The sequence below is a fragment of the Trachurus japonicus genome, chromosome 4 (genome assembly GCF_045865225.1).
Source record: "Trachurus japonicus isolate A0001 chromosome 4, Traja_1.0".
NCBI classification, from domain to species: Eukaryota; Metazoa; Chordata; class Actinopteri; order Carangiformes; family Carangidae; genus Trachurus; species Trachurus japonicus.
The window spans coordinates 23,043,929-23,069,910 of NC_140910.1; the positions used below are offsets into that span (position 1 = coordinate 23,043,929).

At 40.8% G+C, this 25,982-nt stretch overlaps 3 protein-coding genes across 4 annotated transcripts; 1 reads left to right on the forward strand and 2 right to left on the reverse strand.

Moving 5' to 3' along the window:
- Nucleotides 1-431: 431 nt before the first annotated feature.
- plvapb (plasmalemma vesicle associated protein b) lies at nucleotides 432-6,063 on the reverse strand. Its single transcript, XM_085774788.1, has 9 exons — nucleotides 5,592-6,063; nucleotides 4,990-5,166; nucleotides 4,596-4,689; nucleotides 3,863-4,064; nucleotides 3,548-3,767; nucleotides 2,124-2,273; nucleotides 1,839-1,955; nucleotides 1,212-1,319; nucleotides 432-851 (listed from the first exon to the last, which is right to left on the reverse strand). The coding sequence occupies exons 1-9, from the start codon at nucleotides 5,793-5,795 to the stop codon at nucleotides 843-845; spliced, it is 1,281 nt and encodes a 426-aa protein (XP_085630914.1). The 5' UTR covers nucleotides 5,796-6,063; the 3' UTR covers nucleotides 432-842.
- A 2,514-nt stretch (nucleotides 6,064-8,577) lies between these two features.
- Nucleotides 8,578-12,161, reverse strand: babam1 (BRISC and BRCA1 A complex member 1). 2 transcript variants are annotated; one of them, XM_085774791.1, is made up of 9 exons: nucleotides 12,127-12,161; nucleotides 11,033-11,481; nucleotides 10,896-10,954; nucleotides 10,689-10,809; nucleotides 10,492-10,570; nucleotides 10,366-10,390; nucleotides 10,139-10,268; nucleotides 9,931-10,017; nucleotides 8,578-9,497 (listed from the first exon to the last, which is right to left on the reverse strand). In XM_085774791.1, the coding sequence occupies exons 2-9, from the start codon at nucleotides 11,465-11,467 to the stop codon at nucleotides 9,297-9,299; spliced, it is 1,137 nt and encodes a 378-aa protein (XP_085630917.1). In that variant the 5' UTR covers nucleotides 11,468-11,481; nucleotides 12,127-12,161; the 3' UTR covers nucleotides 8,578-9,296. The 2 variants fall into 2 exon arrangements, with proteins under 2 accessions (XP_085630917.1, XP_085630915.1); XM_085774789.1 differs by having other exon boundaries at nucleotides 12,043-12,161.
- A 764-nt stretch (nucleotides 12,162-12,925) lies between these two features.
- On the forward strand, nucleotides 12,926-25,386 carry ushbp1 (Usher syndrome 1C binding protein 1). Its single transcript, XM_085774792.1, has 14 exons — nucleotides 12,926-13,126; nucleotides 17,001-17,215; nucleotides 17,419-17,555; nucleotides 18,012-18,175; nucleotides 18,403-18,591; nucleotides 18,752-18,999; nucleotides 19,821-19,961; nucleotides 20,139-20,227; nucleotides 20,336-20,471; nucleotides 20,729-20,963; nucleotides 21,723-21,884; nucleotides 22,598-22,695; nucleotides 23,322-23,444; nucleotides 23,575-25,386. Exons 1-14 carry the CDS (start codon nucleotides 13,121-13,123, stop codon nucleotides 23,738-23,740), a joined length of 2,109 nt encoding a protein of 702 aa, XP_085630918.1. The 5' UTR covers nucleotides 12,926-13,120; the 3' UTR covers nucleotides 23,741-25,386.
- The last annotated feature ends 596 nt before the right edge of the window (nucleotides 25,387-25,982 follow it).

The following is a 25,982-nucleotide window of genomic DNA, read 5'->3' on the forward strand; positions in this document are numbered from 1 at the left end:
GGAAAAGGAAGTAGTAAAGCTCGAGAGCAGTTCATATAACAGCCACGGAGCTTGTAAAAATGCTCCATAAAAGTGGCAATTAATAAGCTCATAGTCTGAACTCTTCTTTGTTGCATTCATCATCAAAACTAAACCATTTCAGTGTAATTCATGCCATATTTCCTGCTACCTATATTTGACATACTGTACATTGTTTAAGTCTGCTAATGACTCTGCGATGATGTGTTTATGACTTGGTGCATGTGTGTATTGTCGTCTCGACCCTGGTAGAAATTCAAACGTGTGAATCACTAGGAAACATAAATGCAGCTATTTTTAGAGCACTCTGTTTATAGAAGACACGTTAGCGGCTGCTGCCCAAAGCCCCACCTGAGGCTTTGTTGTATTTTTAATGTCAGGAAGACACAAGAAATAGACCAGGGACGGCTGAGGACATTTTTCTTTTTTCGTTTAATTTTAATTGCATGGTAATAAAAAAGATTTTCCAGTGTTGGTTTTCCCTAACTACCAAAACAATTGTGAGTGACACACAGGAAGAAAATATTTACACCAGTGTCATGGGAATTTTTACATTTACATTTACTTTAGTATAAAGTTAAAAAAAGAAAAAAAAAAAAAAAAAGAAGGTTTTTCACAGTAGATGTCTCAGACTCAAAATGAGTTGAGAGCTATACAAACAAACAAAAAAACAAACAAACAGCAACGGTCAAAAGTATGTACAGTATGTTGAGTGTGTTGTATCAGAAATACAGTAGCTATATACACGCCTAAAGTCCTTCAAAACAAAGTAGATCACTATGGTGCTCCACCACTGCTGTCGGTTCCTACTCTGCTGGTTCATTTCATCTCACCTGAAAGACAAAACAATGACAATTACAATCAATGACATTAATGAGCTAAGGAAAGTTGATGAAATGTGTAAAAAATTATTTTGAATTAACCCTTTATATAGTGAACTACAAAACAGCTGTGTGTTGTGCTTATTATCGAATGTTAGCATGCTAATGATAAACCAAGATGGTGAACAGGGTCAAAAGGTCAGAGTTCATCAATATTAGCCTTGTCATTCTGAGTGCATTAAAACAAAAACGCAAGCATTTAGCACAAAATAATGTGTTTGCTTTGTTTCAACGGTGTTTCATCATTTAGATCATATTACAGTGACTTTTTTTTCTATATAGTGATTGGATAGGTCTCTATTCAAAGTTTACCGTTGGAGTTTTGTTGATTCCCTGTGCTCCAGGAAAAGGCCAGTTAGGCATAGTCGCTCTGCCCTGCGGTGGGACAGCCGGGAGGCCGGGAGCTTTGGGAACACCAGGCTGCAAAACAAGTTCATTTCAGCATTATTCAACACCGTATTTGTGCAACCTTTCGTGACAGACCCCTATAACATACACTATATATCTGTGGAGTTTGAAATGTGGTGTTTTGTGAACCTCTGACTCCTTAAATATGGTTTCCTCCTGTTATCTTGCCTGCCCATCCTTCCTGCTTCTGTAACCCCCCAGATTCCTCTTTTCTGTTCAGTCCACACGCACACGCACACACACACACACACCATCTTATCTCCACACTACTGAGGTCTATATTATCAGTGGAATAAATCTTTTAAAGTGCACTCTTTGAGGATATTAATGACCCTGAGGTTATGGCAGTGTATACGTTTTAACAAGTTCTTTGCAAAGCTGAATCCCCACGCTGCCTAAGTTAATTCTTTACATGAGAACAAAAATCTGTCTCAAGCGAACAAAGGTTTGAAAGCATTTGTGGAGCTCTACCTTTTATTCACATGCCTGCAGAGCAAATGACTGTGTTTCTGTCCTCTGAGTTTATTTTACCTTGGCAGGGACCATTTGCTGGAACATCTTGAGCTCTTTCTCTCTCAGGGCCAAGCTGTCTTCCTGCAGCTTCTTCTGGTCTCTCAGCCGGTTCTGCTCCATCAGTAATTTTTCCACCTGGACAAAATATCCATGTGTTATTTTAAAAGGAAAACAATGTCACCCTTCACATGCTACTAAAGCTATTGTTAAAACAGAAGAAGATACAGTAGATTTTACAATTGGCAGTGTTAGACTCTCTGGATCTCTCTGAATACTGTACATTCCTTGTCAAGTGTTTTCTACCTGGTCATCGTGAGTCTTCTGCTTGAGCTCCAGTTGCCTGGCAGCGTCCGAAACTGCCTCACTGTGTTTCTGTTGACACTGCTGCACGTCGGCCGACAGGTGTGAGTTCTGCACCTCCAGACGACTGGACATGGCTTGGATTTCTGCAACCTGGAGAGAGTGAAGACATAAATGTGTTTTTTTAATATATGTGATAAACCTTGGTACAAAGGGGCAGACGTGAACACAGAGAGCGTGATAATGGCCTGCGGTTGCTCTGCTGACCCAAATGTGTTTCCAGATGGTGCCTTTACATAAATGTACCTGTTTTTGTTTACCATGTGTCTATTTCTATCTGAAAGTTGACAATGACATTGTTTGTCAATGTTCATTTTCCTCAACATTGTGCTGGAGTACATGCTGTACAGCAGATGTATATGTGAATGTATAGTGAATGTCTCCCTCGGGGACCAAGTCTGTAGGTTAATGTCGCTCTAAATCAACTGTCACCGGCCTCGGACAATAATGGAGGCTAATTATTTTACCAAATAGGCAACTGAGGTTGTGTAACATCATATCATCATGAGGAGAGAAGACAATAATGTAAAAAAAAAAAAAAAAAGGCAGGAAAGACACATTCAGGAGAAGCAGAAAAGTGAATGGTGATTCTTGAACCATCTGTGTATTTGTATCCAAATGAAACATTGCTTTGAGCAGTACAAGGGACGTTTGCTGAGTGGGTGTTTTTGTTGTCCTGTACAGTGCTGCTGTATCAGCAGAGCCACAGACTTCACCTCTGTTTTAACCCTGAGTTCGCCTCAGAGGATGTCTGTCTCTTTAGCTTGATTTGTCATGAATGATGTCGTGGATAGACTTCCTCCCTAGAGAAACTGGTTTCCCATTCATTTTGTTCAGATTCTTTGGAATTTTCCATCAACTTTCAGGAGAAAGAGAAAACGTCAAGGAGGGCGAAGACTTATTGTGTGTGGTTGGCACATTTAGACAAGTACTGTAAAATACAATTTAAGGTACTTCATCTTTTTTAACTCTTTTCTTAGAAGGAGCCTCAGTCCTGCGTTTAGGAACCACTGGACCACACTACACTACTGTATATAAAATAAAACTAACTGGACTAAATCCAGCTTCATAAGTACAATGTTTTTTATACATTAATGCATCCACATCATTATGATAATGTTACTGTATATAGCAGGGCAATTTTCCCCCAGATCAACTACTTTTGACACATTATGTACATTTTGCAGTTGCGTCTGCAGTTTTTCCAAAGCAACACTTGTCCAGGATCTAAATCCTTCATCCACTTATGCATAGTCTGATCTGCAACGGTTACTATTAATACACATCAATGGTGATCTGTCATCTAAAATATTAACATCCAATCAGAACATCACACACTTATTCATACTACTAAGACGTGCTCTCACCTTGTTGCCCACATTGTCGAGATACAGCTGGAACTTATTCTCCACATCTCTGGACAGGTTTGTGCAGCTGTTTCGTATCTTTTCCATCTGCTCCTGCTGACTGTCGCAGGTGAGGTGAAAGGTCAACTGGTGGGGGAACAGGTTGTTGATGCGGTTCAGGAAATCCCTGGTCACTGTTGTGATCCCATTCAAAGACTGGGAAAAGTCATCTTTGCACTTCCTGGTAAAAAAAGAAAAAAAGAAACGCGACTTAATCATGATACCCTCAAGTACACACAGTTACACACACAGAGAAGATGGACGGTGGTGCTTTACCTGGTGTAGCTGGTGAGCTGCTCTTTCAGCATGGTGTTGTCCCTGCGCAGGGTGATGGCGTCCTGGTGGTGCGTGTCTCGGTCTTTGAGGGCGTTGTCTCTCTCCTGGCTCAGGTACTGAACTGTCTGGGTGAAGTTTGCCTCAATGAGAGATATCATAGCCTTCTGCTGAGCGTTGAGGCTCTGCAACGTCTTTAATTCACCTGGTGGGTTCAGAGAGGAAGAGTGTTGACACAAGAGGTCTAACATTGACACTCACCTCTATTTTCTGTGTTTATTCATATCATGGCACCACTTTCAAATAAGTCTCCCTTTGCAGAGGGTTTTAAAGGTCTACCAATGGTGTTATTAATTGATAAGGTATAACTTTGTAATACCTTATTGTGATCACTTATTAGGAATGAATAAGAATAACTTTAGGGTTGCAGGGATGGAAGCAATATATCTATTTCTTGTTTTCCTATGAGTGTAGTTATTAATATCACATTTATCTCAATAAATCATAAACAAACTAAAACATCAGTAAAGCAGGGATAAACCTGTGACCTAGAACTTACTTGTAATCGATTAACAAATCATTAGTACTGTATATAAATGATTAACTATTGATAACAAATTACAGAACCCCTAATTTATAGTCCTGCATGTTTCCATGTGCATTCATCACAACCTGAGTAATATGTCACTGTGTTTAAAGAGCAGAGTATTAAAGAGTGTGGTAATGTTCAACATACTGCTGGTAGCGAGCATAGGAGGGGGCTGGATGGGAGGGGTGGGACGTCGTGCCATCATGCTCAGTGTTGTCGCCCTCATTCCCTCACAGTTGTGCTGTGAATGAAAAAAAAGATTACAGACTGAGTCATGGTTTGTGGGTTATATTTTATTACCATGGTGACCCAAAGGAAAAGTACAACAATAGCCTTATGAAATACGGAAATAGCCCTGTTGTATAATTTGCTCATTATAAAAACATTACCTGTTCACCTTGGGTAACTTGAAAAGAGAAACTTCTAAGCCGATTAAAATGTGTTGAAAGCTACTGGACCGCTTTACAAAATGCCCTAATTCTCAGTATGTTTCTTCCTTATCTTTTGATGTCTTCTCCTTATTAATCATCCATCAACTCACCAGTTTAATTTTCAGCCCAAATTCTGTGCTGTTGGCATCCGTCTTCAGCTTCTCCATCTCTTTCTCCAGTGCAGCTTTCTCAGCTGTGCGAGCCTCCAGCTGAGCTCCCAGGTCGCCCTTCTCCTTCCTCAGCTGGATGTTGTTCTCACTCAGCTTGTTGAAACTCAGCTCCAGATCCTTCAGAATACAATTCAGATTACTCAGCAACACTGTGACTTCAGTTAAAAGCTCTGAACATTTTGAGATAATGCAAAAAAAAAGAAGAAATAATAATAATAAAAAAGATAATAAAAAATAACTCTTGTGTGTCAGTGTGTATAGTGATGATGAATGTGAGTAGTAGTAGTCAATCTCAGTTTTGGAGCTGTTAAGATTCAGTCGACCACAAACATGATTCGATTATCATTGCTTCAAAAATTAAAAAATCTATGTAATTTTAACATTTTTCTGAGGAGCATCTATAGCAGACAGTATTTTATGTCTTAAAACATGTCAGGAGAGAGCTATTATTATCATAACAACACACTTAACTCAGGTTATTTTTACACAGGGTTTCTTTTTTTTTTTTTTACAGATTTTCTGAGCAAGAAGAAACCACTGACCTCCACCCTCTTCTCCTCTGCAGACTTCTCTGGCTGTCCATAGATGAGGAAGAGCACCAGACTGACGATGATGAGAGACTGGATCAGAGAGGAAAAGAAGAAGACGATCCTCATGTAGTAGCCGCAGCTCTTTCCTTTGGACTTGTGCAGGGGCTCCCTTGCGTCCAGACCAAACTTGGCCCGGGAATAGCTGGAGCTGTACATGCTTGTTGGAGGCGAAATGGTGGCAGTTGTTTCTTCCAAAGATCTAAACAAGAATTATTTGGTTGTAAAAAAAATCCAAGAGGATCCCCCCTCTCTCCGATCTCTGATCGTCCCTGTGGAACAGGTGCCGAGTTTCCAAGATGATCCCTGACAGTCAGAGTAGGAAGAAGCTTGACAGCGAGATGTTTATTTCTCTCAGCTACACTGTCAGGGTGCAGAAACATACAGACAGAAATGGCATATAAGGATGGATGTAAACAATGACCCTGAGGTGTGTAAAGGGGGCCATGTTTATAAATGCTGCTGGAGGCACACTTCCAGTCCATCCTGGGCCAGCCCCCACCTCGCCTCCCTTACCCCTCCCTTACCCCTCCCTCCCCTATCCTCCCTCATCGACCTCTGTCACAGTTAGAGCCTCGAGCTGCACCGCGGCACAAATCTCCAAAATTTTCCTACTGTTTGGAACAAAAAGTGATTCCTGTCACGGGAAGATTAAAATAGGAGTTTAAAGATCCCCTTTGGATGTTTTAAGACTCATAAAAATAATCCACTTGGCACAGTCATTTGTGTCTTTTAAAAGTTATTCCACTGAAAAAAAAAAAAAGAAAAGAAAAAGTTTCATAACCAAGTTAGAAATTTAGATTATAATTACTCCACTTTTGCATGCAAATATAGTTCAGTACAAAGTTTTACTGCTGGTCAAAGTTGTCTTCCACTTCAAGCTCATTTTCAGCACAGTGGACTGTTAAACAAAGTACAAGTCTTGGCTAAATAGTAGAATAGTAAAGTAAACACGATTGATCTCATCCTAGGTCACAGTCTGAATAATGAATACTCATCTTAGCCCTTCCCATGAAGTCAGCACAGCTGCAGATTTCAGGATGCAGCCACAATTCTTTCTGCTTTGTCAGATGTTTATACTGTGTATATTCTTGCTGTAAATGTTCCTCATTTACATATTGGCCATTAAGAAATCCCTTCCTAATGTGCTACGAATGTGGACAACAAATTCCAGTCCACCTTCTGCATGGAAGTGAACATCTCAAATTTAAATAAAACCAATATGAGGAACCTGAATAAATCAAATTAACTTACTTAACGTACAGTCTTTGTGTTTCCATTCATGTTGATCTGTTGTGGAGGCAAAGTAATAAATAAAAAAAGGGGGAAAACATTAACTTTAGAAAATAACAATGATTTATTTAACTCTGATTGCTGAAGCCTCATATTACCTTCAGCTAATATAATTAACTAATCTTTAGTGTATAATGTGTAGCACCCCAACATAGGAATGCTGGCTGGTCTCTGGATCTCGTGCTTACAATAAAAAGTTTATTGTAGGCACAAGATGTTGTTTAAAGTTTAAAGTGTGTCCAAGCAAATTTCCGTCGCTAGAATTACATGATATATTTAACATAGAAGAATAAATAATATTTCTTTGAAAACTGGTGTAATTATTGAACAGCCCCATCACTAAACGTATGTATCGTGTCATGAGTAGGCTGTACAATGTGGGAATAAAGGTTGATTTTAATTCATGCAAACTGTCACAACATAACCATTTATCATACTGACGAAAATTTGTTTGGGCATACTTTATTATCCTATCTTTTTAAATGATCATAATTTTAAATTTAAAAGTTGATAAAAATGAAAAAAACACAATATTGGCCTGTGAAATGTGGAGGAATTGAAGTGTCAAGTGGCATCTAAAGTCAATACTCAAGCATAAGTGCTGCAAAAACGTACGTGCTTGGGTAAATGTACCTAGTTATTTTCCATTACTGTCTGCACATGACATATACAGGAAACCAGGAGAGATCACCCATCGGTGCCATGTTTAAATTTAGCTCCAACAGATTGTCACAGAATGATCATATTTCCCTGTTTGGGGGATGAACAATGTAAACCATGTAAGGAGTAAAAGCAGAAAAAAACAACCCCCCAACCCCCCCTTCCCAAAAAAATTCCACCATGTCCTGTTTCAACGAGCACGGAAAGGAGTCATGGCAGTGGAAGAGTGAAAGAATGAAAACAATAGGGACCTGTCATTCTTCAGAGATGAGGGAATAACAAATCCTCCTTGCAGTACAGACGGACTGGTCCCCCCCTCCTCAAGCGCTGTTATCTACGGCGATGACGTGAGGAACAGTCGACTCTTGTGGGGAAGGGTGTGAAAGGGGAAAGGTCCTCCGAGCCCAGGGTTTTCCTGCTCCTCATTGTCCCCCCCCCCCGACAACCTGACCGTGCCGGAAAAAAACTACTTCGTGAAAGCCTGTTAGTCATCCATCTTCTGTCACTCTATCAGGAGTCAGGACAGACGTTGGATCAATTTCTGAACAAAAACAGGAAGCTTAACAGTTGCAGACTGAGATAAAAAAAAAAAACACCTCTGAAGTCCAGACACCTTTAGGGTGACAGGAAAATATATATCTAGCACTGCAGTAATAAGGTGGATAAGAGATAAGGTTTTCACTGTAGGTGCTTAATAATACTGTCATTTGCCAGTAGACTTAGAAATTTGAGTGACAGTGATGATCAACTCTCACATTGATGGTTTGAGCATAAAGGTTTGGCAAAATCAATTTAATACGGATGAAAGAAGAAGAGCCTGACTAAAATATTGAATATCAAATATTGTCTCTAGATAAATATAAAATTGCTGCGGCACAGTCAAGGCCTTTGGATTCAGGGTCGGCTTTTTTTCTCACAAGGAAATCTGCTGCCATCTCCTGACAAAACAGTAGAAAACACAACATCCAGGACACGTGATCGTGAAAAATATGATTAAACATGTGTTTTTTTTAATACCCAGAAACAGCTTCAAAAAGCTCATCTATACAATGTGTTTCAAGTGCAGCTAGACCGGCCGTACGAGGGCCTTTTTTCACAATCAAAGCTTCAACGCCACAGAGATCATTGTCAAGAAAAGATTTAAGTCAAATGAGGCCACGTCTATATTACTGTACATTCTTCCATTGTCTGTGTAACATACAAGAGAGATAACTGAACAAATGATTAAAAACAACCCCTTATAAAATAAAAAAAATACATTAAAATAGGCAACAAAGGTGGAAATTACCAACTAGAGGGGAAAGATCCATGATACAGTACATCATATTACAGTTTATTACTTTAATATCCCAAAAGGCCTGCTATGGAAAACTGTCACTTGTACTGCATTTTGTTTGATTTCCCCCCTTAAGACTAACTGCTCATAACTGGATCATTGTATTACTTCCGCAGGTTAGAACAATGAATGACTCATTTATTCTCTTACTAAAACACAATGATAGTGTTGATAGTAAGCTGCTGAAATATATCTATAACTACACCTAGTGTTATCCTAAATAATCTTAGGAATTATTGCTCTGTAGCAGGAAATGGAAAAAACCCTAAGTGGTGTAATTCGAAAATAAAATAAAAAAAACAGCCCCTTTTCTGACAAACTACAGTGTGTAAATTTCACAGAGAAGCAGTGCTTAGTAAGTGCGTCAAATTTTAGACTGTTGCCTCAATGTCCTGGGGGTCGTCCCCCTCCAGCAGGCTGTACGATGCGTGGCTCTGGAAAGGTCTCTGCAGAGGGTGAGCCAGGAGTTTGGCCATGCAGTTGTGCAGCTCGATGGCAGGTCCACCCAGGGAAACCTCGAAGCGATAGCACATGCCCTTTGAGTCCAGGTTGCAGAACGAGGTATAGTTGTCCTGGGGGACAGAAAAGGTAAATCCAGTGAAAAAAAACCTAACAGAGAGAAGCACTTACAGGGATAGTTCAACAGCAAATTGGCCTATTGCCATAATCTCTATAGTCTTAGGGGTAGGTTCATTACCTTTAATTATTGGTGCAAGCTATTTTTAGATCGGCAGGGCAGAGACGTGAGCTGCTCAGCTAACGCAAAGGAGGCACATGGTGCTTTCGCCTTTCCCTTATCAAACTCATCAAATACACAATCCAACAACTCCAAAACACTCTCAAAATGTTGAACTATCCCTTATATAATTTAGAGTATAACGATATCTCTAACAGGCAAGACACAAGTTAGGGCTGAGAACAGATGTGTGACCGAAGATTTAAAGTGCTACTTGAGTAATTTTACAAAGCATGTTGTCGCACAACTTCATCAGGTGCTCCACTCACCCTCCAGCTCGTCTCATCGCCCTGCTCCTCCACACCGTTGTGTAGATAGACCACGTCGAAGAAAAAATACGGAGACTGTAGCATTTTCTGTAGCGGGACACAAGAACGTTAAGTTAGAGCGCTTCTCAAACAGCCAACAATATACAGTAGTACTGATGCTGGGTACGCTGCACAGACAAGAGAAGTGGCACTCTCTGGTTGTACTTACACTAACAGCCTCGGAAGGGTTGAACTGAAGCTGCCCTGTGTGTCGGCTGTAGATGAGCACAGTCCGCACCACGTAAGGAGGCGGGATGGTTTGAACATTATCCATCAATGGAAGCTCAATCTTCTGTCGACTATGAAGACAAGAGAAGAAGGGACGACCCTCAGCAAAGTAATTTCTTATGTGTTTTATGAGACCAAAGAGGTTTGTAGTCAGACGACTTCACTTACATTACATTAAGAAGATCTTCCAGGTCTACAGAAAACAGTTAAGGTCACAACTTAAGAACTATGTCTTGCTTCGTTGGCTTGAAATTTATTGTCATTGTTAAGAATTTGTTTTAAATGAAAGGATACTGAAGGACTCGCACACGTTGGTCTCCAGATCATACAGACAGCTGCACAGCTCCCGGGGGTCAGATGTAAATCCTGACAGCTGACAGATAAATACATACATATAGAAGAGGAATGATAAAAGATGGATAACTTTCAGTGATAGACCCCATAGCACCTGCATGTAACATTTGAAGGACAGTAGAAACATGTGGACTCACCCATAGGGCATCATCGTTGACTACCACCAGGGCAAACTCGTGCCGTTTGTCAATCTTGTGTTTAGTCCTGACAAACATCTCAATCATCTTCTGAGATATGTTCAGGGCATTTGTTTTAGACCTGAATAGAAAAAACAAACAATCAAATCAGACTGAGGTGACAAACAGGTACACTGTAAAATACTGATCAACTTCATTGTAGCTTACCCATTAAATGACTCTAACTTTGGCAAAGACATCTCTTCAGAGAGGTCTAGGCAGATGATCTGTTAGGGGACAACATCGGATAATAAACCTTATGCTATAAGAAGCTGTGATTTTAATGTGGAAGCTGATGGGCCTACCACTTTCTCTGGACAGTTGACGCGGGGAACTCGGAGCTGGTACTCTGCTGGTTGAGGGACGGAGGTCGTCAGTGAGGGCTGCTGCTGTGTGGGTTTTGGCCTCTCTTTGGCTGCAACGGACGCAGTAGATAAAGGCACTGAAGCGCTGGCTGCAGCCGCTACTGCACCTGCAGCGGAGGGAACCACGGCCTGGGCTGCAGCTGTTGAGACAGTGGTGGTGGTAGAACTCGGAGGACTGTCGCTGGTCGAAGCCTCGCCCTCGCCCTCCACACGACTGCCCACCGCAGGCTGGGATATGTTGGGGTTGCTGTTGCCTCCCAGGCTGCCCGTGCTGCTTCGGCGGTCCTCTGCCCCCTCAGGGTTAGACCGCGTCCGAGGTCGCAGCTCCACCAGGCGCTCCTCTCCATCTGCTGGACCAGGCTCTGGTGTCTCCATGGATACAGAGGTAACTAAGGAGGTAGAGAAGATGTGCTCGTCATAAGTAGAGAATTTTTTTAACCAGAATATCTCTATGGCTGGCCTGGCACCAAGCTGCCTTTCAACCAACCCCACAAAAATCATCAACTACAGTAAAATTTTCAATTTTCAACAGTTTTTAATCCCTGGAAGTAGCTGAACAAGAATTACTTGGCGATAAATGTCAATACATTACTAATCCTGAACCTCCAATGAGCACAGGGAAGTTGCATGATTTACCACCCAGTCTGTTTTTATCTTGTACTTCTCCATAACAGCAGTGCTACACAATACAGGTGCAATTCTGTTCCTGTGCGCACACACAATGGCGTATATAAGAGAATGGGGTAACAAATTCAGACCTCACATTATGTATTATAGGTTGAAAAAGCCCGACAGTCAGTGCAGGAGGTTAACAACAAACGTGCAGAAATAGCTGAAGCGAAGTAGCATCCTAGCTGTTAGCATTAGTTAGCAAGAGTATAAACTACGCTAAAAGCAAACAAATTGTTCAGCGTGAAAAGAGTTGAGTTTAAACGAAGAACGTGACTTACGTGAATGTGGATAAAGACGTTTCTAGGATTTAAATGACGTAAAACTCATTGAAAGTTGCAAGACTGTAGCAACGACGAGCTCACATCTGTTTTGAACGAACAACTTCCTAACAGGAAGTGATCTAACCCGGAACTAAGACGCCTCAAGGCAACATGGGTAATGGAGTTTGTTGTGTTAGTGAACTTTGGCTTCAATTTTCACCAAAACTACCACTATTATGATTATGTTTTCACCCATTTCTGTTTATTTGTCAACAGAATTATGCAAAAAAAAAAAAAAAAAAAGCTGGGGGGAGGGAGCCAGAGAGAAATCTATAACATTTCTGGGCAGATCTTGATTATCATGATTAGAAAAAATATATACATCTATTTTCATTTCTTTATTTAATTTAATTCAATTCAATTTTATTTTATTATTTATTTATTTTCTACTTTTTTAACTGCTCAGAAGTCTGGTTCATGTTGCTCAGTGTTATTTGACATTGTAGTGGTTGAAAACACCGTGACCTAAATAATAAAAAGTCTACAACTGTGATCGTGCTATTGTCTGAATTCATTTTACACCATCTTCAGGCACTTTACCTTTTGCTATGATTACTGCAGAGAGACTGTTTCCATGATGAAATTAAAAATACAGAGCAAAAAACAAAACAGGCAACAATCAGGTTTAGAACAGGCATACATAGTTATTTTCAAGTAAGTTATCATGGTGCTAAGTTATTGCCACTTCACATTTTTTAAGGTAGAGCAGCTCTGTGTATGCAGAGTTCACTCACTGGTCGCAGTCTACTAACAAGCATGGAAGCTATGCGGACAAAACAGGAAAGGACCCAACGTGACGGAATGGGTGGGGATGACTTTCTAAGTGTTTTCCATTTACTTCATTCATCTCATTAAACAGGCAGACATGCAGAAAACAGCCTGTCACAGCGACGGAGTGACTGGAAAATATAATTAGAGCAGAAAAAACTGGCAGAGCAGAAGACAACACCTCCTTATTTTATCAGATGTTTAATTATAAGCCGTGAACATTACATCAGGAACTCAATCACTGCTTCTGGCATTAAGATCAAGGACTATGGAGGTAAGTTTTGATTAACTGGAACAAAGTCTGAGATTGTTATCAATTTATAAAACCTCTGTTTACAGAATCCTAACCCTAACCCTAACCCAATAATACTTTGTAACAAAGTCTGTCTTTTCTGTGTCAGTGTTTCAATGACTTTTACTGGACTGAGTTATACAAGTGTTGTTGCATGGTTTCCACTGCCTCCCTGAGTGCCTGCTATGACAGTCCCTCTGTGAGCGTGACAGCGAGTAGTGTAAGGATTTGAAAAAAGTTATCCATTGTTGTATTTGCAGTATGCTCTTAGTTAAAATATGTCATTAAAAGATGGATATGGACATTTATATAATTTTTGTAACATCTATGGGCACTACATAGTTATGGTGGTGTGAAATAGAAATGCTTCATTCCAGGTTCATGGTTTTTAAGCATTTAGCTGATAGTTTTGTGCAAAACAAAGGATGGCCTGGTCCACAAATATTTGCTAAGCAGGAAGTTGGATCTCAGGATGTCTTAGTTTCCTCCTTTTCCGCTGCTCAAAACAATAGCGGCTAAACAATACAGCAACAATATCTGGATCAAGACCATAACAGACTTTTAATGGATCATGTTTAGAGATTATTTAATCAGGAACCACTTATCATGGTATGATTAGGCTATTCACAGCCAGATGTTTGTTATACCTTATTGGTGTAAATGAGAAAAAAAAAAGAAAAGAAAAAAATTGCAAGATACTGTCAGATCTCATGGTGTATCTCTATGGTGTATCTCTATAAACTAAGTTATAGCCTACAGTCATTGATATAATCAAATTAAACTTTCAGAAACTGGTTTCAGATTTAGACTCTGTGTCCTGTCTGTCCTAGTGGACAAAAGGCAGAATGGATGATGGACTAATGCACTCACTCACTTTCTCCTCTGTTATGTCTACTACTCGTGGATGGTTTAAATTCTGTCCTTGCTGGCATTTTTCACTTTGATTGGTTGTCTATCAAAAACGTTGTGTAACTCAAAACAAAAACATCTTCATACAGGTTAGGCTTACGTCAGCAATGTTTACTGTAAGTTAGCCTACCTTTGTTTATGTTTTAGCCATATAATGACTTTAGGCTAACCTGGGATCTGATCTGTATGAGACCACTTGCACTGTCCCTTTGTATGAAAAATGTTATATTATATTTTTCTAACACACTGATCAGCTCTATTAATACATTATTGTAAGAATCATAAACTTCGTCAAATTGGAAACAAAACTCCCCCGACTTGATCGTTTTTCTAATCCTAGAGGTATAGCGCCTCGGCTACAAACCATCTTTGCTCGGGCGTTGCCACGGTAACACCGACGGTCCGAGATCCATGGAGGGACAGGCTAACTATGTAGGCTAAATATTAGCTAGTAATATGTCTGAATACTTTGCCACATCAAAGACAAAGCAACACCTTCTAGATTACATTAATGTCTATGTAAGGTAAGTGTTTTTTGTTTGTTTTTTAAGTTTGAAGCCCTGTTTCTAGCCCTGTGACGTAAGATACTGGAAGCAACATCAAAGACGGTTTCTATGGCAACATCATTCTATCTAGATGACCTCATAACTTGGGCTTTGATGTGTTTGTCATGACACAATCAATCTAGATGTGCAGTGAATTCCTTTACTAGTTGGAGAAGACAGTCAACGACAGTAGACTACACGTTTGAGATCTCGATTGAAGAGAAAGTTCAAGAGAACTAACGTTTAATGATGGAGTGGACTGTAAAACTTCCACCAGCAATTCCTGTTTTTGCGGTTGTTGACCGTGAACAGGTTTGCAAGTTGTCCGGGTACTTGAGAGAAGCCAGAAAGGAGGAAGCAACTAATCCTCTTCGTGAAACTTCTCTGCCAGGCAACTCTGAAGAGGTCAAGCAAAAGACCCAAAGTTTTTTTGCAGAAGAAGCTGCTGATAAGCCACGCTGCAGAGCTTTGACCTCACCACCAAAGACGACCACAGTGTGTGATTTGTTTGCTTCAAGCCATGAAGCCACAAAGAAGACCACCGTCCCTGATTTGTTTGCTTCAAGCCATGAAGCCACAAAGAAGACAAAAGTGAAGACCAAGTCCAGAATCCCAGAGAAACAGATCGACGCCACCTGTCTGTCAGATGTCATCATCGAGCCACTAAGGGAAAGCTTGTATGCTTCCTCAGACTTTGATGTCATAGACAAGACAAACAACAAAACCTTGTCATTTATCATCAACCTGACAGTAGCACTGCTTCACAAGTGCAACGTTGGAGACCTCAAGAAGGCAAAGGAGCAAACTTATGACACCTACATCAAGCCCTTAGTGAACAAAACACTAGAGGGCCTCACTCTGAGGGAGGATTTCTCCTGGGATTATTACGACGTTGACCAGATTTGCAAGGCCCTGATAAAAGAACTGAAGAGAGAGTTTGGCAGCATCCGCAAACTAAAGAAGAAGATTTTATCAAAGGAGCCAACTATTGAAGATGCCATCGCCAAGAGTATACAGAACCACATCATGGTCCACTACGACTACAACCATGACAAAAACAGACCAAGATGGAGACAGATGGTGTGGAACCTCTTGCCAGCCGTTGTCATCGCCGTAGTGCTGGTTGGTTTGGCGTTTGTGGTAGTACTCTTGTAAAGACATTAACAACATCATCTCACTGTTGCTGCCAGAAAATCATGCAGCCAACACAAGAAGAGACCAGTGACTAGAGATCTTCAACAAGATGAAACAAGGCCATGTGGGTGTGTGGGTTTTTCCCTGGGAGCTCCAGTTTCCCATACACTCATACAATACACAAGAAGACACTAGTGGAGACCCTGGCCTCAACAACATTTCCACCAGTTTCCACCAGTTTCTACCAGTTTCTACCAGTTTCTCCAGTGTCATGTGGGTGTGTGGGTTTTTTTTCCCCGGGTGCTCCGGTTTCCCACACACTCATAACTTTAAAAAATGTGGGTTTTTCTCCGGGTGCTCCGGCTTCCCACACACTCATAATTTAAAAATAAAACATATACATTTAAATAAAAATTTTTGACTGATTTTCTTTTCACTGTTGAACACCAAACAGATAAATAGATTGGAATCAGGTTTTGGAAATAATGAAATATGAAAGGTCTATATTAAAAGAAATGAACACATCTTTATTGTAAATACTGATATTAGGAATAAGTCATGCAGGTATCGACACTCTACAGTAGAAATGCTTTGGACTGTGTGTTACACAGTCTGCAGCAAAATTATTTTGCTCTTTTGTCATGCGTGGGAAAAGGTTTACTAACAGAGCAAAGGAAGTATCCTTCAAAATTTTGGACAGAATCTATCCTGTGTAAGAAGTGTTGGAAAGATTTAGATAATTCTTGTGTTTTCTGCAATTCAGACAAGTAAACTAAAACTTATTTGTTTTTTCAATGGGAACATGCAAGCTTGTTTTGGACAGAAATGAAAGACTATATAAAAAGAGATAATAGTAATTAAGGTATTTTTGTTATTTTGATTTCAGTGGGTTGTCTGTCAATGTCAAAAAAATAAGATTTTCAATTCAACTCTTCAAAATAATTGGAAAATGTCACATACACAAATCAAAATAAATGGCATCAGAACCCAGCTTTCATTGTTTTATTGTTGAACTCAAACAGAACTGCACCTCAATTGAATATGAATGGCGACAAAGTTATTGTATTTGGAAGGAAATTCATTTAACTCAAACTCTCAAAGAATGTATAAACATTGAACCCCCCCTGACCTGTTCAAAGTTTGCAATGTATTTATGTAGATTTTATCTGAAATAATTGTTAGAATTGTGCAAAAAAAGTGAGGTGTTTTTATTTTGTTTTTTTGCCTCACAATGTAAATTATCCATCCACATCCCCATGTTTCTGCAGGACAGCAGCCTGGTCAGATGTGACAGTCTGGATGCTGGCTCAGGATCTGACAGGGAGGTTATTGACCGTATGACCTTTGACCCTGAGGGCCCAGATCCCACAGGAAACCTTGAGCCCTCACCAGCAGAACTGGCCCAGTGTGAGGCTGAAGTGGGCACATTGCTCAGCATCATCGCTGAACTGAACAAGAAGATGGGATCACTGAAGGCGCCGAGGTATCAGCAGCAATGTGTTTAGCTTCAGCGCTTCATAACGTTGATAAATTAAATCTAGAACAATGTGCTAAGCTTGACTCAGAATGAAAGTGATTTTTGTATATTCTTTTATATATTTTCCCTTCAACAACCAGCATGTTGCTCAGATTACAGCGTTTATCCACATCAAACAAAAACACATGTTCCCTCCTGTTCCTCTGCAGCGAACCAGGGGACCTGAGACCACCAGGACCATCCAGGCCTTTGGTTCCTGACCTGCTGTCTCACAGACTGGCCAGAAGCAGCCCAGACAGACATGTCGTCTCTGCTATTGCATCTAAACCCCCAATGTCTGACAGAGGTTGGCACCAATGTGTAACTTTGTCTTTGTTCAGAAGATTTCATCCCTTGATGCTGTGCAGCTGCAGTGTGTAATAGGTTGTAGTTTTCTTTCCATCAGCTGAGATAAGAAACAGATGTTTTTCTTTCTTTCTTTTCTTTTATTTATTCTCCCATCTATTACTCTCCTTTTCATTTTACAATGTGTAAAAGAGGAACATCTGAACAATGGATGTCACACTTACTAATTTTTCCATTAAGATCTACTGACAGCAATTTTCAGTCGTCCCAATAGTTAATAATCTGGTACTTCAAGGCTTAAGCCATGTAATAAAGGTACTTTCTGTAGTTTAAAAGCAAATGTCTATTTTCTACAACTAATTATGTGCAAAAGCAATGATACAGTAAGATAAGAACATAAAACATTGAACTATCTCTTACTTTGTAACTGAATGCACCTCTAATTTCCATCCTCTAGGAGGCAGTGGTGTGATGTGGACCAAGCTGCAGCAGGTCCTATCGTCAGTGGAGGACTCCATCAGCTGCAGAAGGACCTGGGCCGCCCCGATCACAGCCTCAGACCAGTACAAACAAGAAGAGCATCTGAGAGCAGCTCAGGAAAACTCGGTTAAATCCACTCAGGTGTTAATGCATCAGCAAACTCATCATGGTTTCATGGCCTGTAACTGTTTGACTTTTTTGTTGTTACCTCTGAAAAGACAACAAAAAAATAGGTATTAAATATCAAGTATGCAGACAGATTTATCAAAATCAACTTGATCTACATCTACTCAAAATAAATTGAATATTTCTGTTCAAGAGTGTGAGAGAAAAAGGCCTCTTTAGTAATGATAGCTCACTGGTTGCAGATGTTGGAGGACATGGAGAGAGAGTTTGGGATTTCATTCCCATCGGCGTCACCAAAGGACCAATATCAGGGGGACATGGTGGACCTGGAGAAACATGACTCTGCTCTCAGGAGCCCGTTGCAGAGTCACCAGGAGGAGCTGGAGAGAGCACAAAACATCATCAGCCAGATGGAGGAGGAGAAGAACAAGGTGAGAGCTGCTCTGTCATTAGTTTTAATTTTTATGATGACTAATGAAAGAGGGGCAAAATATAAAAATGGCAACGAGATGAATCAGCTTCCTACAAGAAAAAAATGTATTCTTGTGTTCAGACATGCATTAACATAGAAGCTTTTCTCTTTTCTTTCAGCTGGTGGGTCTCCATAAGGGCTGGAGGTCAGGCAGTCGCTCTCCTTCCTACCGTTCCACCACTGGGCCTCTCAGTCCAGACCTGTCCCCTTCTCCGTTTCCTGGTTCTCCTTTACTCCGCAGAAGAACAGCCAGAGGTCTGACACCTCTGGCTGCAGGTGGAGACGTCTCTCCACGTAGCTCTGTTAACTCTGGCAGCCCCTGCTCCAGCCCCATCAGCCAGGAGTCTGAGACAGAACGACTGCACAGGTGAGTCTGAGTGTGAGGGGCAGCGCAGGACGTTTCAAAGTGACAAAACTCATCTTCAGCTCTATTTACCTTATTTTTCTTTTTTCTTTTTTGCGTTAACAAATACACATCATACATTCATTCACAAAGTAATCAAAACCAACAAACCTCTACTGTGTATGAGAGGGGCATATTCTCTACACATTGCTGAACAAATATAACATAACCTGTGACCTGTGATATGACAATGTGAGCTCCAACTATACACATAAAGTCACCATACAGTCGATGTGCATATCATTTAAATGTATATAATGGTACCACTAAAAGAACAAAATGAACTCCCCCCTCCCCTCCCCGGCCGTCATTCAAACAAGTGCACTGAGAAACAGTATTAGTTAATTGACAGGTTTCCAATCCCGGATTGTCCATTCCTGATTTGTGCTAAAAATGGTTTCTAAATTTCTGTGTAATGTCCATCTTACCATTTATTTTATATATTCATTGTTTTTTCTATTTACATTATTGACTTTTGTCAGGTATTTCACATCAGTGACAGTGGGGATTGTCAGTTAGTCTGAGTAGGCTACTCATCTTGAGAAAAATGAAATTGTGATTTATATTTTTTGTTTACTTTCTGACCCGGTGACCTACTGGTATTCAAATGTATTTGACTGGATTAATCATCAGACTATCCAGATAATCAGAAAACCAGTGATTGGCTGAGGCTTCATTCAACCAGTTCCTCCCCTGCAGCTTTATTATTTGTATAATTAAACCTATTTGTGAAACAAAGTACTCTCTCTTAATCCCCCCTCATCCTGTCCTCCCATTAACCCCAGGTACATCGAGAGGCTGAAGGCCAGAAACGAACGTCTGACTGCAGCTCTGGAGCGAAGAAAGGCAGAGTCGGAGCAGATCAGTATCACACTAAACAGACTTGAGTCTAACTGCTCTGCCCTGCAGTTGGCTCTCAAAAACTGGTGCGCACTAAAACACACCTGTCACACCACTACAAAGGCCTGTCTGCACGTATATGTATATTCTTTGTCAGTGTTACAATGTCGTTTGACGTGCGTCCAAATAGCGGATGTGCACGGGTCAGCATTCTAACAGCATTAATTTGGCTTCATCTCGTCTTGTGTGGGTGTGATTGACAGCGAGGAGTGCGAGGAGGCCTATGGCGAGCTACTGTCACTTTACGAGAGCAGGAGGCAGCAAAGCATTCCTCTGCAGACGGACCCAGCAGGTGTTTGAATACCACTTTTTTTAATGCTGCTTACAGTCCAGTGCACTCTTGCATATATAATAGGTATGCATGTCATTCAAACACGTAGTTTTTTTCCCCTACCATCAGAGGCAGGCGGTGACAGGCAGCAGCTCGACAGTCCGTCATCTCAGCTGAGGAACATGGGAACTGAAGAGCTGTCCACCTCCTTCTCAACAGCAGGGGTCACAGAGGAGACGGAAACACAGAGCTACACAGGCCAGAGGTGATGTCCTACAGCACTGTTACAAAATCAGGCAACAGACAACATCATAAGATGATCAGGAGGAAAATAAACAATATCTAACTGATGACTATGGACCAGATTGATAGAGACAGAAAGACAGACATTGCACACATGATTTATTCCTGCACCAACATGATCAGTGATACTGGCTACATTTTTAAATATCTATTAGAGATGATTAAATGTTGTGGGTGCATGATGATGAATTTCTGCATTCACTTCGTGCAACCCCACAGACTACCTGAGCCGATGAATCGAGAGGCCGTTCTCCATCAAGAAATTGAGCGCCTGAAGAGGGACCGGGCCGCCATCTGCCTCCCTAAACCAAACCCAGGAGCAGAGAACAAACCGAGCCCCGAAACCAACCACCAAGCTGGGTCACGAGGGGTTCACGTGACCAAAGATAATGTCAAACCTCCCGATGTGAAGAAGGAGAAGGCTTCCCTCTTCTATGAACTAATTTCTGTCAGGGTAGGAGCTGTGTGTTAACGGCCTCTGTCGAAATCTGCATGATGAAAAGTGAAGAGTTGCTTGCAAATGCATGAAAAAACATATAAAAACAGCCCAAATGATGTCAAGACATTTGTTTGCATAATTTTTAAAGGCAAACTCTCTGCTGCAGTAAAGGCCAACACTACACTCAGTCCACAATCCCAAAACACATTGTTTAGTGTGTACATACAGACACTGCTGGCAGATCTCAGGGGTCAATGAGGGCTGGTAATGAACCGAGTGACCCTTAATTATCAGTTTAATTCATCCTGAGCATTGATTCAAGCCCGGCATTGACAAACATATATTTCTTCATTATATTTAACACCTGACCCCATGGAGATACCATATATGGAGATACGTTGCTATGCATTGCACCTGAACCATTATTCTTAAAATCACATCATCATATTATTCAGTATAATCTGTAAAAAGGCATCAGTGGAACTGTTTTCTTAATGATAAACCTAAAAACCCTCAGTATAAGTTGCTTATTTACTTTGTTTATAGTTTAAGGAGCCAATTTAGGTCTCACCCGTTAAATATATAATGTCTTATATTAAGTGTAAATCTTTTTGTTTGAGTGAATTAATGATGCAGTATATGGTGCCTTATGTTCCCAGCAGCAATATTAAATCTAAATTATATTGTATCATATCATATCAGTGATGGAGTGGCAGTCATGAATAATCAATATATTTATATGTAATGGTTTGCGCTTCAACTGTTTTGGTTCAGGAGGAGATGTCAGATCTACGATCTCTGATCCGCCTCAAAGAGAAAGAGCTGAGGTGTCTGGAGTGGAGTTTAATGGCCCAGAAGGCCCAGGAAGCAGCTGGAGTTTTCATCCCAGAAAGTCTCCGAGAGGAGCTGGAGGAGGATCGCAAGAGCGAACAACAGGTAGGAACAGACTCTTACATCAGCAACATAAGGGCTTTTTTTTTCTTTTTAATTTTCCAATAATATAAAGTCAAGGTGAAATGGGCAAGAGGGAGCAGGACTTTGGTCTACTGTGACGAACCCAATTCAAATCTGGGTGTCCCACATGGGAAATCATACATCTACCAAAGCAGAATCCCTCCAGGCCAAGAAGGATATTTTGGTTCCACAAGGTCTTCTGCTGGGCTCTCCTGCCGCTGCAGCACAGATTCCTGCTGCACCACACACACCTTCGTCTTTGTCAAATGATGGAGAACTGAACTGCTACTCGAGGTTAACACAGCTCTCTGTTTAGACTCTACACGTTTAACTATCAATATTTACATCAAATGCCTCAGGGATTATAGTCCCCTGCTGAAAGTGACTTATATTATTCTTTACATTAAAAAATCTGGTTTTATCTAGATAAATGCGCATGGCCAGACCTGATTTCTGCTTCACATCATCAACTATTTTAGCCAGAATCAGCCTTTAATAGATTATATTTCTACCAAAAAAAAGGGATATTTAACCTTAACTTCCTTGTGTAAATATGAACTACTCAGATCTCATGGACATAAGGAACCTCCAGGATGAAAGTCAGACACAACCATGCTTTCTACTAGCCATAGAATTGAATTTAAATGCCTTTTTTCCAGCTTTAAAGATAATCCCAACTGAACGTTCTGTTTCAGAGACTCTGTGATATCACAGCTAAACTGGGGAGTGATGGGGACATGGGTGGACCTCGAACCAGGCCCATTCTGAAAGAGCTGCAGGCCGTCCTGCAGAGGTGAGATACTCAGTTTGTCCAAAACTCAGGACACTAAATACATACAGTCAACAATATAACAAGTAAATTGTTGATACACAGGTTGTGAAACACTTTTGGAAAACCAAAAAAGAAGCATAAAGTTTAAATACAAACCTTTTTCCTTCTCCATGTGAAGTCCAATACTCTGTCTTTCCTGTTGGTATACTGTACAATGGTCTGTTGCTTTTTTCTCAAATAATAAAATCATCTAAGAGGGAAAATAGAGAATTTGACAATTATTAGATCAGATCATCTGATTTGTGAATGAATATATATCTTATCTAATCTAATGTGTATCTAATGAATGCAGTCAGTGTAAAATGAATCCTTTAGGTGACCGTCACCTACATGGCTTCAGTAGGTTTTGATCTGTTGCTTAGGAACAACCACAGCAGAAATGCAGACTTTGGACATAAAGAGCTTCAAGCGTGTCTTTATGAGTACGTCTAAATAAAGCACTGCTATTAACAGTCTTCATCACAGCATTAAAAAGTCATGATCCTTTACATAGGATTTCTGTTGAAATATCTTCAAGCAAAACGTACATCTGCACAGTAGGCCTATGTTCTTCCTGCTGTGTCATCTGATCATATGTCTGTTTCCAGGGAGCAAGCCCTGAAGAAGAGATTAGCTTTAGTCCATGACTCAATGAACACAGCTCTCTCAGACAGCGCCTCGCACAGGAGGGACAACGGAGAGCAGATCGCACGGCTCACACAAGCTCACAGGTAAATGAGACTGGAAAAAAATTTGATTATTGACCGAACACTATTGTCTTTGTTCATGAAGTTAAAGGGCAAATGTAGATGTACTAAACCGGATCACATGTGTATGCCTTTTCTTTTCTTTTTTTTCCAGTAAAGCTTTGAGTTCGTACCGGCAGATTCGCAGGAAGTACCGGGAGCAGGTGTGGAGGCTGGAGCAGAAAGTGGCCGCCATGACGGAGAGTCACCTGAACCAGAGCGGAGCAACAAAAGCTCCAGAGGAGGCCGTGGAGTGGAGGAAGGAAGAGACGATTCTGTAACTCTGTGATTCCCCCAAGCTCAGGCGTTCGCTGGCTGTCGAGAAGTAAATGTAGAGTGCATTGTAGGGCAGTGGGACGTGTAAACTGCCATGAACTCTACAGCAGATTTCCAGTAAAGTGAAACAGGATTGTTGTACTGAGCTCAACTTGTCGAACAGGATCCTTCGTGTTTGAAAGAAGCAGCTGTCATGCAGTCATGAATGTGTGAGGTTGACTCAAGGACTCATCCCTCTGAGGACCTCGGGGCTGACCTCGCCAGCGCACATGTCTCTTTTCCCGTACAAACCGACTCAATAAAGCCTCTCTCGCCTTGCCGTGCTGTCGTGACAACGCTCTGACGAGGGGGATGGGGGCTGAAACAATGGCCTATGTGCACACAAAGTGTACGGCCAGCCCATTTGTCCTCTTTGCACTTTCATAGTTCTCGCCATCTCTGTCTCTCTCTCTCTCTGCCTTTTTGCTCTTTACCCTTACATTTCATCAACATCAACATCTTTTTACCCATGCAGATGGGTTAGTTCACTTTTGAGCCCCCTGCTTTTTCACAGGTTGCATTTACATCACATGCAGATGCAGTGTAACTCAAGACTGAAAACTACTCACTGTAAGAATAATAAAGAAAAGGAAGATTAGTTCACAAGTTAAACAATTTGTGCAGCAGAAAATGTTTATTATTCTCATCTTGTAAATCATGTCAAGAGCCCTCAGAGTTATCCTTCGAGGTCAGGACCCCACGCTGGGAGTCACTGGATTAATGTTGGCTTTGATGTTTTCAGTAGAACACAGAATAACGCCATGTTGTCCCTCGCCTTACGTCAGTTTCTCTGCCTTTCGCCATCTCCCTCCATCTTCTCTCCTCACTCATCTCTCAATCATCTTTGGCCCCTCTCCAGCCGACCCCGTGCCCTGACCTACGCAGGCCGGTCAGCTGCAGCTGTGACCGGCGGTCAGGAGGTTAAGGCAAAGGTTGAGTGTCACACCCACAGGGTCACAGCGATGCCTGGCTGTTGTGTTAGCCAGTGAATGGAGGGTTCAGAGTGCCAGACGAGGTGGCGAGCCCCTGACGCCCTGACTCTTGCCTGAGCTTGCCCTTTCCCGAGCAGAGGTCACCGAAGAGGGCCTGTCCTCCGCACTGCCCCCACACCTCCAGGTCACAATCGCTATTGTTGTAATAGCCGCCATTAGAGCAGATGATACAATTATCGTTCCATTTTGTGTTCCCTCTCTTTAAGGTCTGTGTTGAGCTTCTGAGTTCATCAAAGGTTTTTTTTTTAGATGACAGACTGTTGTAACCTCTGGGTGACTCTTGCATCAAAGGAGACAAAGAAAAAAGGTATTTTAATCATGTGCATCTGCATTTATACACTGTGTATTTAAAGTTTCAATATACAAGTGTTGCTTCAGAAAAATGTCCCCAGTGACTGATAATGTGTTGGATAAATATAAATCCCTGTGAATGTAGCATTTTACTGTTCATTAAGGTGAAGCAACTGTAATTATATGCATTATTGTTTAATATGTAACAATGATATATATTTTATAAACACAATTATTTATGTGAAACACTAACATGTAAAGTAACTTGTATGTCAAATCAATTTTAATAAAAATGATTCTGTTATTTTACTATATTTGCCTCTACCTTGGGAGTAGTATAAGGTTGAGTAAATGTGTTTTGTTTGCTTCTTTCACTGCAGCTGCATTAGTACCTCTGCCTCATGTTTGTGGTAATCAAGAACTATTCAGTCTCATGATTTAAACAGTACCACTGCATCAGTCTGAAAAATTATTTAGATATTTCACTGAAATAAAACACCATTCTGCACAAATACCCGATTACAACTAAAAGTACTACTTGCAATATGTGCTTTTACCATGGCCATATGCGTGAGAAAGAGATACTGTGTAGATAAACAGTGCGGAAGTTGCACATCAAGACCATGCAACTTTTTAAATGGAACTGAAATAAACGTTCTTCAAAGATTCTTCAGAGGCTTTAAAATGTCTGTGTTGCATGAACATCACCTTAGTTTAACCTTGATGCATCATAGATTAAAGTGTAAACAGTTTAATCTAATCTAGCTCCTGATACAGTGACTGCAGATGTGTCTATGTTGAAATATGCACTGAAAAAAGGTTTGTGAATGTGCACTAACAACTGAGTGAGATAAGAAAGTCAAACAAATCCACATGAGCGCTGAATGATTCTGGTATTTAAATGCTCATTTTTGACAAGATATGA

Coding starts and splice junctions, on each gene's coding strand:
- babam1 (XM_085774791.1), bottom strand. CDS start 11,467: ATGGAGACACCAGAGCCTGGTCCAGCAGATGGAGAGGAGCGCCTGGTG. Junction 10,955..11,032: donor TCAACTGTCCAGAGAAAGTG/GTAGGCCCATCA, acceptor GTCCCCTAACAG/ATCATCTGCCTAGACCTCTC. Junction 10,391..10,491: donor CAACGTGTGCGAGTCCTTCA/GTATCCTTTCAT, acceptor TGTTTTCTGTAG/ACCTGGAAGATCTTCTTAAT.
- ushbp1 (XM_085774792.1), top strand. Junction 17,556..18,011: donor ACCCCCAATGTCTGACAGAG/GTTGGCACCAAT, acceptor TCCATCCTCTAG/GAGGCAGTGGTGTGATGTGG. Junction 22,696..23,321: donor CTGCAGGCCGTCCTGCAGAG/GTGAGATACTCA, acceptor GTCTGTTTCCAG/GGAGCAAGCCCTGAAGAAGA.
- plvapb (XM_085774788.1), bottom strand. CDS start 5,795: ATGTACAGCTCCAGCTATTCCCGGGCCAAGTTTGGTCTGGACGCAAGG. Junction 4,065..4,595: donor TCCTATGCTCGCTACCAGCA/GTATGTTGAACA, acceptor TGAACCCACCAG/GTGAATTAAAGACGTTGCAG. Junction 1,320..1,838: donor AGCAAATGGTCCCTGCCAAG/GTAAAATAAACT, acceptor CTTGTTTTGCAG/CCTGGTGTTCCCAAAGCTCC.